A 15,156-nucleotide genomic window follows, 5' to 3' on the forward strand; every position below is an offset into this window, starting at 1 on the left:
ATAAAGCATTTATACCTATTGTACGTTCAAACTTTGTGGCAACACTTTTGGTTGTGTTTTTACTGATGTATTTATACTTCAGACACACAAGTAAATACTCAATGCAACATTCATACTTACTGTTGACTAAACTTTGTGTCTTAGTATCCTGCTCAGGGGTAGTGTCTTGTGCCAAACACGTCTCAGGGTTTTCTTCGCTTTTATAGAGACTAGTCAAAGGGGCGTGGCTATTGCTAATCTCGGAGAGACTCGAGTTTCTGGATAATAATAGTTGCTGTCAGTGACTGTGGTCTTGCCCTATTTGGCTTGCATGTTCGTCCAGACATTTCTCAGACGCGACGCGCTGGACTTGAGTGAGTGAGAAATGCTTAACCGAGCTCGCGGTCAGGTGTTCTGTATCCCGTGACACATTTGATCCACGTCGAAGCTGCTTGCTGACGACTTACACTCGCAAATAATTAATAAACTGTTGTATTAAAACAAGGAGCAGGCATTCGTTATTCTTGATTGGCTAAATTTGGCTGTGATATGATGGCACAATGATTTTGGCTGGGGGGATAATTCTGAAACATTAGTGTTAAATCAAGTGAGTGTGGGGGCTTGGAGTGGGACAGATAGAGATTTTGAATGAAAGCAGTTGTGTTGAACAGACAAAAAGATGAAGCAGTGAGGGTTGAGGGATTATCGATGGACCAAAATGCTGAATGTCTGACTGTGCTGGGAATTTATTCTCCTACACTGTAGGAGATTATAACTCCTACACTGTAAGTTGTTAACATTCTCAAATGTCTGTCCAGGTCATGACTCAGCTCAGTCTGAAAACATATCTCCCACCTGCAAACCACTAAGGTGCTTATTAAATCATAGAGCACTGACATACAGTGGACAAAACCTCAGAGAGCCTTACCAAACTGAACTATGGTTTGCAGAGGTATGAAAATGTACAGTTTCCTCCACATTTATCCACCATTTATTTCAATTATATCTTTTACTGATTGCCAACATTTTGATATCCATAATTAAATCAACGCATTGAAAAGTCTATATGTAAAAGCAGAATGGCTGGACAGTGCCACCTTCTGGCTGACTAAAGGCATAATCCTGTTAGGCAGGAGGTAAAGAATTATACTTTTTAGGGGAAAGGAGCAGAGACAGGAGCAACATCAACATCAGTTTTTCGGTGTTCAAGTTTGAGACCGACATTAAGACTCACTTTTTCTTCATTTGGAAGGTCAGATGGCTAGGTTAAATAAGTTACTTTAACCTTGGCCAGTTCTGTTGTAGACAACAGAGGCAATTGCCAACGTGTATAGTGGCACAAAGATGTGTAACGTATGGGAGACCCCTGTCCATACACACACACACACACATACACACACACACACTGAGAAAGCATTTGTTTACTGAAGGGATGCCGTATACATGTTTGCCCATGACACCAACTGAGAACCGCAACTGTATGTGAGTGCACTGAGGCAAATCTATGTTGACCTCTTGAACTTTGCTAAAGGTCAGTCACTACCTCTTAAAAACTATGCAAAGTATGTTACAACAGGAAACTGACTCTTTTAAAACTGTGTCTGGCGATCAGGCAAAAGGAAACCTCTCTCACTCAAAAGGAATTTTTCAAGAGTGAGGGAACAGTTCCCTCTACTGGATTCCCTGGCACAGCCTGTCTATATCAGTCTTCAGTCTGATTTAAAGCAAGTCCCCCCCCCTGTTGCCAGCACAAGCAAACCTCTACTTCCTTGAGGTTTGGCTCACGGCTCCCCCTCCTGGGTCAGGGCCCGAGCACCCAGTCGCTGGTGCCTCTCAAAGGTTGTCAGACGAACCAGAAATGCTTGGTGGAAGACCGCAAAGGTAAACCTGAGGAGCTGTTTTCCTGCCATCCGGCTCTTCCATCCGCTCCACCTCTTGTGGCTCTTTCATGTTGGCCCACCACAAGATAGAAAGTCAATCTGATGAACAAGAGAAAAATGTTAGCATAGACAATAACAGTGTCCAATTGGAAGAGCATCCTCCACATCCCCCTTCAACAATGAAGGAAACATGCTGCACTCTGTCTGATCACATAAGGTGATGTGTCAGACGGTGAAACAGAGACTCTCTCAAGAGGATACTCCCCTCTTCCAGTCTGTTCCAGTTCACCCTGAGAGTCGCAGTGTGAGACGTGCTTCTCATGTAACATCAATGTGTGCTTGGAAGACCCAGATCAGTTTGTGAGAGTTCTTGTTTTGATGGTTATCCCGACATCTCAGCAGACTGAGGGACCCTCATTTCCATCAAGCTAAACAAACAGACACAGTTCACCAAATCCTCTTTTGAAAAACTGGACCAGCTGAGAAATAAACTCTTGGAAGCCTTACAGTCTGAGAGCTGGAAGAAGAAAGTAGTTCTTGTTTCCATTGTGAACACACGGCATCTCATACATTTTAGGGAACTTTTTATGAGTTACATTGAGGTCAGCTAAAGATGTTTCTCCTTTGTTAGTGCCAAAATGTCACCACATTCTGATATTCTGAAGAGATAACTTATTTTTATGTCTAACACCTTGTATGTCTGTCTGTCTGGTTTATACAATTTGTTATTTTAACTGCACTGTTTTGTCACACTGTTGTTTACCATGTATGTCTGTCTGGTTTTTACAATTTGTTATCTTAACTGCACTGTTTTGTCAAACTGTTGCTTAACTTTTCTTTTTTATTATTATTTCTTTTAATTATATCATTTTGTATTATTATTTCTTTCTTTTATTTCTGTCTCTCTCTCTGTCATGTCCTGCCACGGGACAACGGATGAAAACTAGCTAACCTAGCTAATTCCGAAAAATTGGAAATGTTTATCAATGTACACTGTCCCTTTTCAAATAAACGCATAAATACATATCTTGAGCCCTGATAGGCATACAGATAATATGTACAGACAATTTCTGTGTTTCACTACATTCATCTAAACTAAATCTGATCTGGGAATATCTGATTAAAGCAATTGACTTGAATAGCCCCATCAGATCTGACAAAATACCTGTCTGAACGCATGGGATGACAATAATGGTTTAGCAGATGACTGACTGTGGTAATTGTTGGTGGTTTCTTCTTGATAGCTTTTCATTCCTCTTTACATATTACAACTCACATCATCTCACAGCTGCAACAGAGTCTGTCCCCTCATGCAATCTTAGAATACTAAAAGTTGAAAAAACATCACAGACAATTTCCAAAACTGCAGGTAGTTTTCATCTTTACACTCCCTATAAAACAGAATGACATTAAGCAGTGTTTTCAGTGTTTTACATTTCTGTAAACAGCTTCAGATAACATTGTGTACCTATTCAACAGTTAATCTGTTGAACACCAATGTGTGTGGTAGCTTTTACTGATCATTTAACCCATGCACGGTTTACATTTAGTTGCTGAATAACTAAACCGTCAGGAAAAACTTTTAAATGTCTTTCGTTTTGTTAGACTGCTCGAAAGTTTCTATTATATAATTCAAACCAATTTTACGTTTTGTAACACCTTGTGTAAGGCTGAAATGACCAATGAGTTTAGCCTCGTTCTGTGCATGCGTAAGTAAACTGGCTCATTTTGATAAATTTACGCACGGGACGGCTCTCCCTCCTTTCACGTTGTCAGAGTTACAGGGGGTTATGCTGCCTAAGCAAGGAAGCAGACTGATAGAGTACGTCGCAATCTCTCCCTGACAGAAGGTTTTATTCTACAGAATGATCGTAATATAGTCTCATAGTTAATATTACTTTTTCTTTTATCAGTTCTCTCCAAGATGGCAAAGTTCGCAACGTTGCTTTTGTACATTCTGCACGGTTTGGTTCAGTGTATCGTTGCACAACAGCAGCAGTCGCGGGATAGACCAGGTCAGTGGAGGCAGAGGATTCGGTGGCAGAACAATGGGCAGTTATATAGTTTATTTAGCACCGGTTCCGAGTACCAACCACCTGTGCAATCAAGGGCGCAGTCCAGGGTGTTCCTGAGCTCCCGTACCGATGCTTCGTCAGGGAGGGCACAGATAGCCACAGGAGCATCAAGCGCTGGGCGACAAACTAGAGAACAGGCGAACTATGAGTCCAGCCAAGGAGCTAATGTTCTGGGGAGAGAAAACAGGCAAAACATTGTTGCAGCGAACAGCCGTGTACCAGGAGCCAGAATTCAGACGGTGCCGTCTCAACGTCAGGCGCTCACGGGTCCTCCGGGAGCGCGCCGTTACGTGCCAGAATACACGCACAGGACAAATTTCAGCACCCATGGGACACTGCCTGAATTTTCAGGTAGCGGGGTGCCCAGACGAGGAGGCAACCCCGCCGTCGAAGACAACAGTGCGAGAGGGACACCTCATTCAGCCGGTGTCTATAATCAGGGCAATGCATTCCTTCCCGCAGAATCTGCGCCTGTTGCCTTGGAGGATCCAAACTCTTTCACAATCCCAGACTCTGGCCCCCAGAGATTACCAAGTCAATCCACTGCTGTAGGCGGCCCGGGGCCCAATGCGAACAGGGAGGATGTGCCCGTCGATGACACGACTATCATCGATCAAATGGCTAATGATGACCCCCGGAACCCTCAGAAAAACCATAGAAATAATGTTTTCTACAATGCCTACCCTTCCAGATCAAACCCCCGAACGCGTCGTCCTCCTCCTGGGACGGGGTACGGCACCAGATATTTCCACAACGGTAGGCCTGCGCTTGAACACCCAACCCCTTTCCAATATGATATATATTGTATGCGTGATCAAGTACATAGACGATATGGTATAACCTATGGCAAGTTAATGTGTTATATCCTTAGGTCTTCCGGACCTAGTTCCTGACCCGTACTCCATCCAGGCAGGTACATATATTCAACGTGTACAGATGTATGCGCTGCGCTGCGCCGCAGAGGAGAGCTGCTTGTCACGGTAAGAGTTTTTCTTTAACTTTAACTTAGTTTTTTTTTAACCAACAGCCTACATTCAACTAACGTTTTCTTTCTAACTAACATTTACTTGGACTTCATCCAACATTTCCCGACACACTTCTAAACAAACGCGCTGACTTTTACGCATGAAAAGTCAAAATCATATATGTTTGTTCTTCTTTTTTGAGTCTCTGTACTGTAATCTATTGAATAGTTTGATGTGATGATTGTGGTGGTGGTGCTGATGATGACAATGGTGGTGGTGATGATGATGATGATGATGATGGTGATGTTAATGATGATGATGGTGATTACCTTTAAGACTAAAAGTGTCTGTGATGCCCCCTCTCCAGGTCAGCATATAGACCGAGCGTGAGGGACATAGACTACAGGGTGCTGCTGCGCTTCCCACAGCGAGTGAGAAACCAGGGAACAGCAGATTTCCTGCCGGTGAAGCCCAGACACCAGTGGGAATGGCACAGCTGCCATCAGTGAGTAATAACAGCTTCCTCTGTGGGTTTCCTCAAATCACCACTTAACCAACACTGAGGTAGTGCACACAGATGCTGAGCGGACGACATTAATACTGAGACTGATGTATGTAGTTGACGTTGAAAAGAGTGAGAATTAATAATAATGAAACAATCCTATTTTCATCGTATAAAGTGAGCAATACATGTGTTGACCTATGAGAAACAAACAAGTTTAAAAACTAATTTTGTCTTTCTGTCTGAGTGTATGGGTGTCTGTTCTTTCTCTCTGTCTCTCTGAACCCTTTCTCATCCCACCCACCTTTCTCTCTCTCTCTCTCTCTCTCTCTCTCTCTCTCACACACACACACACACACACACACACACACACACACACACACACACACACAATTGCACACTAACCAATTCTAATCACTGTCTCTCTCACACACACACACACAATTGCACACTAACCCATTCTAATCACACACTCTCTCTCTCTCTCTCTCTCCAGACACTATCATAGCATGGATGCCTTCAGTAACTATGACCTCTTGGATGCGCAGGGCAGGAAAGTGGCTGAGGGACACAAAGCCAGCTTCTGTCTGGAGGATACGGGCTGTGACACTGGCTTCCGCCGGCGGTTCGCCTGTACGACACACACACAGGTAACACACACACACACTCAAACAATCATACACAGATACAATAGCTGCTGTCTGAAAGAAAGATGTGGATAGCCACTCGATCTGGATACCCTCATCCAGATAAAACTTAATGAGACTGATTCATTTATTTCATTTATTTCATCTTACAGTTTTTCATTTATCAGATGTGATCTGTGATCCAAAGCAACGTTCACAACTTATCTGTGTGCTCCCTGGAGATCAGAACCTCCTGGTGTGTTGCCACTTTGCTCTACCATTTGAGCTACAGGAAAACGAAACGCTGATAAATGCTTTGAGAACCAAACGCCAAATGACTCAGGCTGTTTGTTCTGTCTGGCATAGGGCTTAAGTCCAGGCTGCTATGACACCTACGCTGCTAACATTGACTGCCAGTGGATTGATATCACTGACGTTCCACCGGGGAGCTACATTCTCAAGGTAACACAATCATCTGTGTTCTGTGTCCATTGTCAGAAGATGTAGATGTTGATAGAGATAATGTACACTTACATGATGGAACATCAGGCTTTGTATTTGTAGGGTTGTGAATGGCAGTGATTTTTTTTTAAAAGAACATGAATGCTTAACATGTGCTCTGGGCATATTTCCAATGTCTTTTTCTTCTGCATGTGGGCTCAATAGTATATATCACACACATATTCTTTGTTTGTAGGTCACAGTCAACCCCAATTTTCTAGTGCAGGAGTTAGATTTTTCCAACAACGTGGTGAGGTGTGATATTATATATTCCGGCTCTCACGTACAGACACGGAACTGCCGAATTACCAGGTAAGACCAGCACTGACATTACTGAACATGCTGACTATGAGGAAACAGCAGTCTCCTCCTCATCATGACTTATTTAACTTCTGTCCCTCTCACAGGAACTAGACAGTCTGGAGAAGTGAGCTGATATCAGCTACTGGGAACCAAACAGTTCCTTAAGGCTTTGCTGGTGAGGTATATATATTGATTTAGTTCCTGTTTTGATTTTTTCCAAAGGACTCGCTGCCAATTTTGAGGCACCACCATTTGTCTTAGTGTTTTTAATAGGAGTGCTCTCAACCTGAATTATGACTATGAACAAAACTTTTCCCTTAAATCATTTTTTGTACCATTGGTAACTGCAGTGCAGCATATATTCTGTCATTTTCCTGACAAAGAAAGAAATAAAATGATTAAATATGATTTGCTTTTATAACAAGGATGTCCTTAGATGAAGGTGCAAATGTTATGTGTTAGCTAATAAGCTTGTTTGTTATTTGTTAATTGCCAGTAATTGCTTGAAAATGTATTTATTTCTCTTGTCACGTATTTTGTAATACAGAACGAATACTTTTTTAATTTATATATGAGATAATATAATGACAGTCTCAAATGTTTCATTTGGTATGAACCGAGTTAATATTAAGTCAGTTTCATATTTCCCTATAAACCACTTGCTGATAATAAACACATAAACACACACAATATGTTCCATTCATTACCATAGTCCCATATCATGTAATTATATAAAACAAATGTAATAATGCATTTTGAGATTGTCTATGTACTGTAATGTTCTGAGGCTCTGGATTCTCACTGGATAATTTGTCTTATGTTATATCTTGTTTTGCTTGCAAACAATAAACACTATATGAGGGTTACATTATTACAAGAAATCTCATATGTCATTTTGTAACACTATATTTTTCCAGACTTTTCTATCGCTGTACCTCTCCAGGATCCACAGCTTTGCTGTGCTCCTAGAGGTGCCTGCTCAGTAGAATGAGTCGAGTGCAAATGGACACAGAGCAGGCGCAGTGCAGCCAAAGATGCCAAAGTTGTCCTCAGATGTGGTGCTCACTTGTCTTGTAAAATCAGGGTCAGTTCAGCTTGACTGCACCCAACTGCAACTGAGAGGAGAGATTTGAATCCTTTCATTGTGTAATAGTTCCGTTCTAATCATTACACAAGTGGGCACGTTAGAGAGCAATGTTAATCTGCCTTTTCTCAATTATCCAAGACAGGAGGCTCTAGAGTCTAGACAGTAATCTATCATTAGCTAAAAGACCTATACATTGCACCGGGCAACGAGAAAGCAATACAATTGACATTACAGAACAGTCAATGAGTGTTTAACTATATGATAAAGACATGGCAGTGAATTTGCAGCTAGTCATAAATACATCAGAAACGAACTCAACACAAGCACACACACACACGCACATGCAGATACACACACACAAGCACACACATACACACACACACACACACACACACACACACACACACACACACACACACACACACACAGAGACACACACAGACACACACGCACACACACACACACACAAACACAGACATACACAAACACACAGACTACACACACAGAGAGAGAGAGAGACAAACACAATCATGGCTATAATCCCAAACATCCCATTCCATACATTCAGCATGTACTGAGCGTTTGCGTCCTGTGGCCAGTGAGCTGAGCTAGGAGGAGGCTGTGAGGAGGAGCCACTGTCTGGGCTCCTGAGGCTTCCTTTCAGTCACGGCACATAAAGGAGCAGCAGCGCAGCCGACGTGTTTGCTGACACGGCCCTGTGAAGAGGAGAGCACTAGGGACTCTCAATGAGCCTCCCTGCACTGTGTGTGTGTATGTGTGTGTGTGTGTGTGTGTGTGTGTGTGTGTGTGTGTGTGTGTGTGTGTGTGTGTCTGCCTTGGAGCCAGCCAGCCGCGGGGGCACATGAATAAGCTCCTTCTCTTTCTATTTCTCTCTCTCTCTCTCTCTCTCTCTCCCGCTCTCTCTTTTCTCTCTCTATTTCTCTGTCTTTCACAGTCCCTCTCCCTCTCTCTCATTCCCTCTCTCTTTCTTCCTTTTTGGCCCTCTCTTTCGCTCTTTCTCTCTCCCCTTCTCTCTCTCTCTCCCCTTCTCTCTCTGTGGTTTAGTTAGCAGGAAACACATCCGCCTGTTCAGGGACAGACAAATAGACAGAGAGAGAGAGAGAAGAAGAAGAGAGGGCCTTTTATGCACCTGTATAACTGGGCTGCATTGTTTCATCCACCGAATAAAAAACTGAAAAAAAAGTGGGACAATTCTTCATCTTTGCTAAATATTTGCCCGTACAACTTTACAAGTAGCTCATGAAGTTCTGACCCTGTATTTTTGGGCTCGACGTCAATCTGAACCCCCTTTTCGAAAACAGTGGATACAGAATAACATTGTTGTTCCTCATGATTAACATGTTAAGTATTTGACTCTGTTGGCTGGCCAACCTACCCAAAGAGAAGAGAAGAAGTCGAAACCAGGGGGGGGGGGGGGGGGGGGGGGGGCAGCCAAGCAGTTGATGAGAGGTGAAAATGAGTGTCAAACGTAAATCCAAACAGTTTATACTGGACTCTGTGAAGGTGTGCCCATGCCAGAGTAGATTCAGCGTGTTGTTGAAAGTGTCTGGAAAATCCCCTTCCTCTCCTCTCCACTCCACTCAGCTTCATTCTTGTCTGTCTCGGAATTTCGCTCTAATATTTACCCCGGTGACGGTCCCAGCAGAAGGTCCTTCTCCCTCTGAGGTGTTTATGGGAAATGTGTCCCTCCGCAGCCAAGAGCTAATTCACTGTCTCCCCGGCAGGCAGGGGGGGTCAACAGACACAATCTTCCTAGAAATGCCCAATGACATTACATGACTTTGGCCTGACCAGCACAAGCCCAGGACATTTTTCTTAAAGGCAGAAAAGGGTGGGTGGGGGGGGAGGGGGGGAATGCTTTGCCTTTTTGGACAGTGCTGTCACACACACACACACACACACACACACACACACACACACACACACACACACAGGCACGCACCAAACGTCACACGTTGGAGAGAGGTCACTGTTTGTTCAGCTGGGGAGAATGTAAATCAAGTCTGTCTTAGGGATCTGGCTTGTTACTGTCTTTGAGAAGTCACAAAGGGACAGAGAACACCCATGCACCAGGCAGTGAATTACACTAATCACTTTAGACAATTTATAACATCCATCACAGCCTCAGTCATTGTGATTACAGTAAGCAGCAAGCACACCAGTGTGATTGATGGAGACTGACCACAAGTGATGCATGTGCTGTGTACACTTACAGCACTTACATCATAACATCACTTACATCACTTACATTAACATCAGTTACATTGTCTATGGCATTCAGGGATGTCTGAATCCTACTCTAGACTTCAGTCTATATGATTTATATGTCTGAATCCAGGACAACAAGAGTAACAGAGCTGTCATGTCTAGCCACAGTTGGACTGAGCCACTCAGCCTGGATGCTTTGACTCCTACAACTGGAGCTTTCACTTTCACGTGGCACGGAAAAGAGTGTCCTGGCAGCACAGAGCTCCAGTGCAAAGTGACCTGTTTGGACCATTCACCCAGTTTCTTTGGACAGTTTAGCTTCATGAGTGTGTGTGTATGCGTGTGTGCGTGTGTGTGTGTGTGTGTGTGTGTGTGTGTGTGTGTGTGTGTGTGTGTGTGTGTGTGTGTGTGTGTGTGTGTGTGTGTGTGTGAGTGCCTGCATACATATGTGTGTGTGTGTATGTGTGTGTGTGTGTGTGTGTGTGTGTGTGTGTGTGTGTGTGTGTGTGTGTGTGTGTGTGTGTGTGTGTGTGTGTGTGTGTGTGTGTGTGTGAGTGCCTGTATACATATGTGTGTGTGTGTATGTGTGTGTGTGTGTGTGTGTGTGTGTGTGTGTGTGTGTGTGTGTGTGTGTGTGTGTATGTGTGTGTGTGTGTATGTGTGTGTGTGCCATGAAGCAGTGAGGTTACAGGAGGCCTGTTGGAGAGAGCTTTCATTTGTTTAAGAGACGCTCGCTGCACGGCTAAAAACGTGCAGTGGAGCCAAGGGCTGCACTTGGCTGGTCGATTTAGGCAGGGACCGGAGAAATTCCACAGGCGTTGTGTCACAGCGCAGGAATTAAGAGAGGCACTGGGTTCAGCTATAGCCATAGACAGTAAAAGAGAACTAAAGCACACAGACAGTATGCCAGCCACCCCCTACCCCGACCCCACTGCAGACACATCTGCTAATATACAGTCCAGCTTAAACACTCACAGACACCCCACATGGACTGTCATATAATGGCCAGCATAAACACTTTCAGACACCTCTGCTGAAAAATAGATTTGTAAAAAAAAACACAGACACCTCTGCTAACATACAGCACAGTATAAACACTGCCCCCGTGGGAGAAATCAAATCTACTGAATGTATATAAACAGCACAATCCATGGCCATGTCCTATGCTCTTCCTGGAAATGGTCCATGCATTGCTTCATGGTTAGCGTTGCTGTGTAAGCTAACTTTGCTTACAGTAAAATGGGCATCAACTTCATGCCCTGAAATATGTAGGTCCGAATGATTATGAAGAGTCACAGTGGCTATAAACACTGAGAAACACATTACACTCTGAGCAGATAAAAAGTTACATTTACATGCAAGATTCTTTATCATTTTGTTATGTTTTGATCAAAATGAAGATGAAGAATCAACCACCTTATTTGAAATGTCCTCAGTTACAATGTCACGTTATCCATTGATTAAGGTTTTTGCAGTGTACGCCTAGTATAAGTACACACGGTCACACATTGATAACTAAGTAATGTAACTGTATCTACATAATGATTTACATATGCTTGAACAAGTTCTCTGTAGATTACTTGAAGTTAATTGTACAGATAACTGTCAGTCTTATTAAAGGATTGCTCATGCAAACAACCTTTTCTTCTAAATCTTAAACCCGCTTCCATTTTCCAATTGCATTGCCAGGGAAAGAAGAAGAACTGACTTGTTATCAATTCAACTACTGACTTTCTGTGCTCCCTCCAATCCATAGCCTCACTAATGTAACTACATCTTGTAATGATTGCTTAAAGTTCTCTGTAGACTGCTTGAAGTTCATCATACAGATAAGTCTTCATGCAACCAGCCTTTTTTCTTATCCTGAATTGCATTTGTTATGTCAGTGAAAGAAAAAGAACTGACTGATCATCATTTCAGCTCCTGACGTCCTGTGCTTCCTCCAGTCCATAAACCCTGTGCTTTGCACAAGGCAGACAACTATGCATGCCTCACTCTCACTCTCTTCCCAGTGTCGTAAATCGTGCCGTGCAGCACCCTGGATGGTATGCGTGGCCGCCGCTCTGATGTGGCCACTGACGCGCTGTGGCCCGCCGTCGGGGGATGGCGAGGTTTGGCAGGGCGCTGGGCGGCCATCACAGCCCCAGCCCGGGGAGGATGTTTACCTGCCTTCCCCTGTCACTCGCATGACAGAGTGAAAATATTTAGTGCGAGTGAGAATGACATCAGCTGGAGAAAACAAATATGCCATTGCCTTCTCCTTCTGTGGCGCAAAGACACAACTGGATCACTGGGGCCATGGCTGTGTGTCATAGTAGCTATTTGTGTCAAGGGACCACAGCACATCCATCAGCTCAATTGGAGTTTTTTGTGAGTGTGTGCATTTGTGGCTATGTGTGCATGTGTTTGTGTGCATGCCCGCCCTTGTGGTTTGTGGGTGTTTATTTTGTTTATTTGGGGTAAATTCCTGGTGAGAACACCGGGTGAATCCCAGTGAGTATTTTTCCGGCTAAAGTCAACGGCACATTAAAACACATAAACAACTTGTACAGCCCTGTGCTTTGGTTTGGTGGTGGTGGTATGGGGATGGGGGGATGGGGGGGGGGGGGGGGGGGGGGGGGTAGGAGGTGAGGGGGAGGGAAAAAGAGGCTGTCTGGGTCTCTTTGTGGATTGATCCTTGAAGCCCCATGTTCAGGGAGGCTTCAGCATAGGCTGGCTGTGTAACTCTTAACACACCCTTGTCATTCAACAAGGGAGCGGTCAGGGGTGGGATGTTGGCAGGGCAGGGGGGTTTGGAGGGGCAGTCAATACTTGGAGCTCTGTACTTTTCCCCTCCACCCCTCCTTCATCCTTCATTCTCTCCCCGCCCTCCCTCCATCACAAACAGCACAGCAGTCTACCCACATCCTCTCTTCTAGGATAATAGACACGCACCTATTCTTAGCCAAAATGTGGAAAGGTAATGGCACGGAACAAGTGAGGGAAGAGAGGGAGAGAGAGAGAGAGAGCGAGAAAGATAGTAGAAAAAAAGGTAAAATCCTGCTCTTTCTGTGCATTGGAAGGACGACACACACACTCACACACACACAGAGCAGGGTGGGGTGGGAGGGACGTTGTACGTGTTAAAATAAAAGTGTCCTGTTGTTTTTGGTTCTGTTTCTGTCTGACATACCATCACCACCCGTTCTTGCCTTTACTAAGGGTGGGGCAGGCAAGAGGAGAGCAATCTGTCGGTCTAGACACAGGAAAACATACAGAGAGGGATGAGAAAGAGATGGACAAAAAGAGAGAAAGAAAGAGACAGAAAGAAAGTGTGAGTGAAAATGCCTTTGAAAATTCCACCATTCTATGAAATAAACGTTCATATTACTTTATTTTATATTATTCATATAAATAATATAATATTATTAGTTTGCACCTAATCATATTATTTTATATTATTTGGTGCAAAAGAAATATACTGTATATCCGTCAAACCTGTATCCAGCACCGGCTCATTCCCTTATTCCCCACAGTGCAGAGTAAGTCCCTTGAAAGCAGATGCTTTTATCCAAGAGACGGTGCGATGTTGTACAGGCATACATTTTGAACAATCTGTGTGCCCTCTGGCTCTAAAACATACATCAGTTGAGCTGCAGAAACACACACCCAGTGCCAACATTGACGTTTACATTTAGTCATTAGGTAGACAAGGTGACGTGTGTATACACAGTGTTCTGCATTTTAGCACACCTGACAGTTCAGACTGACTTACAGAACAGGGAGGGTGTGCTTTCTTATTGGTATGTGTGTTCCCTGGGTATCAAACCCTTTACCTTGGCATCATTAGCATCTTGGTCCTTTAGGAAGAAAGCTCGGAACACTATGGTAACACAAGAGCCCTTAGTGTCTGTTACCACAACAGCACTGTAAACCATACCGTCTGCCATAACTAAATCAAGTGTTTTTGTCATTTGGCCGCTTACTGTAACATATGAGTCACTCTTTGGCTAATGCTTTTCAGACGTGCTCGACCTGAGGGCCAGCCAGAGTTCCAGTTCGGTGAAGTCATTAACCTGATAAATATAACTAAATAGAGTTCTGCTGTGCAGACATACCTGTTAATTAAAGTATTTGTTTAAGTTTAAATACCGACAGTAGACTTAAATTGCCTTGACATAACATTGACGTTGGCCATTGGATAATAACTCTTTCAGTGTATAACTCAACGGCAATTTCTGTAAATTGATATGTGTTAATGATTGTGCTGGTTTTATAACACTGTAACTTCTTGGCAATGAGAAGTCAGTCGTGTCAGGCAAATATGTGCAACACCCTTCTGGACTTGGTTAGAGTATCATGCTGCACTGGACACACTCCACACATCTTTTATTTGTAACATCACTCTCAGTGCTGCGTGAGTGTGTTGGCTCATAACTGGGACATTACGTCTTCTTAAAGGTCAGAGGTCAGCTTCAGACCGGACCTGGGCTAAGATGCTGAGCAGTTGCTTATAACCTGCTATAAACTGATCCCCACCTCGTTTTTCAGTCCCTGAACATGACCTGGAGCAGTGTGACCAAGGTCTTCAGGCTACTGCTAGGCTAGCTGGTAATATTTAGTTAGAATTTGCAAGCCTAGTTTGCAAGTTTTATGAACTGCAAGGAGGAGGTTATGCAACACAAGACTTCATCACTGTAGGTGCCTGTCCCTCTGTCCTGTACAAAAGCTCTAATTAACATATTATACTGCCCCATCAACATTATCACCTGAAGGATATTTCCAAATGGGAAATACAAGTATCATGTGGTTAAGACAGCTTACCTTAGGTATTCCACTTACAGTGTAAAACCACCCCACAACCTGGATCAGCATCCAGAACCTGAGTTCCCCCAGACCGTTATATGGCCACTGGAATCACACTACTGCTGGGCCGTGGAGAGAGAGAGAGAGAGAGAGAGAGAGAGAGAGAGAAGAGAGAGAGAGAGAGAGAGAGAGAGAGAGAGAGGGCGACTGGATAGAGAGGTGCA

At 43.8% G+C, this 15,156-nt stretch overlaps 1 protein-coding gene across 1 annotated transcript; it reads left to right on the plus strand.

The window, feature by feature from the left end:
• The first annotated feature begins 3,451 nt into the window (after positions 1–3,451).
• On the plus strand, positions 3,452–7,708 carry LOC105906924 (protein-lysine 6-oxidase-like). Its single transcript, XM_031559727.2, has 7 exons — positions 3,452–4,690; positions 4,806–4,914; positions 5,267–5,404; positions 5,898–6,051; positions 6,394–6,489; positions 6,725–6,840; positions 6,936–7,708. Exons 1-7 carry the CDS (start codon positions 3,784–3,786, stop codon positions 6,940–6,942), a joined length of 1,527 nt encoding a protein of 508 aa, XP_031415587.1. The 5' UTR covers positions 3,452–3,783; the 3' UTR covers positions 6,943–7,708.
• Positions 7,709–15,156: the final 7,448 nt, after the last annotated feature.

Source organism: Clupea harengus, chromosome 22, assembly GCF_900700415.2.
Source record: "Clupea harengus chromosome 22, Ch_v2.0.2, whole genome shotgun sequence".
Taxonomy (NCBI): Eukaryota; Metazoa; Chordata; class Actinopteri; order Clupeiformes; family Clupeidae; genus Clupea; species Clupea harengus.

Excerpts from the sequence above, each read along its gene's own strand:
- LOC105906924 (XM_031559727.2), top strand. The coding sequence starts at position 3,784 with ATGGCAAAGTTCGCAACGTTGCTTTTGTACATTCTGCACGGTTTGGTT. Across the intron at positions 6,052-6,393 it reads CCTGTACGACACACACACAG|GGCTTAAGTCCAGGCTGCTA; the intron begins GTAACACACACA and ends TGTCTGGCATAG. Across the intron at positions 6,490-6,724 it reads CGGGGAGCTACATTCTCAAG|GTCACAGTCAACCCCAATTT; the intron begins GTAACACAATCA and ends CTTTGTTTGTAG.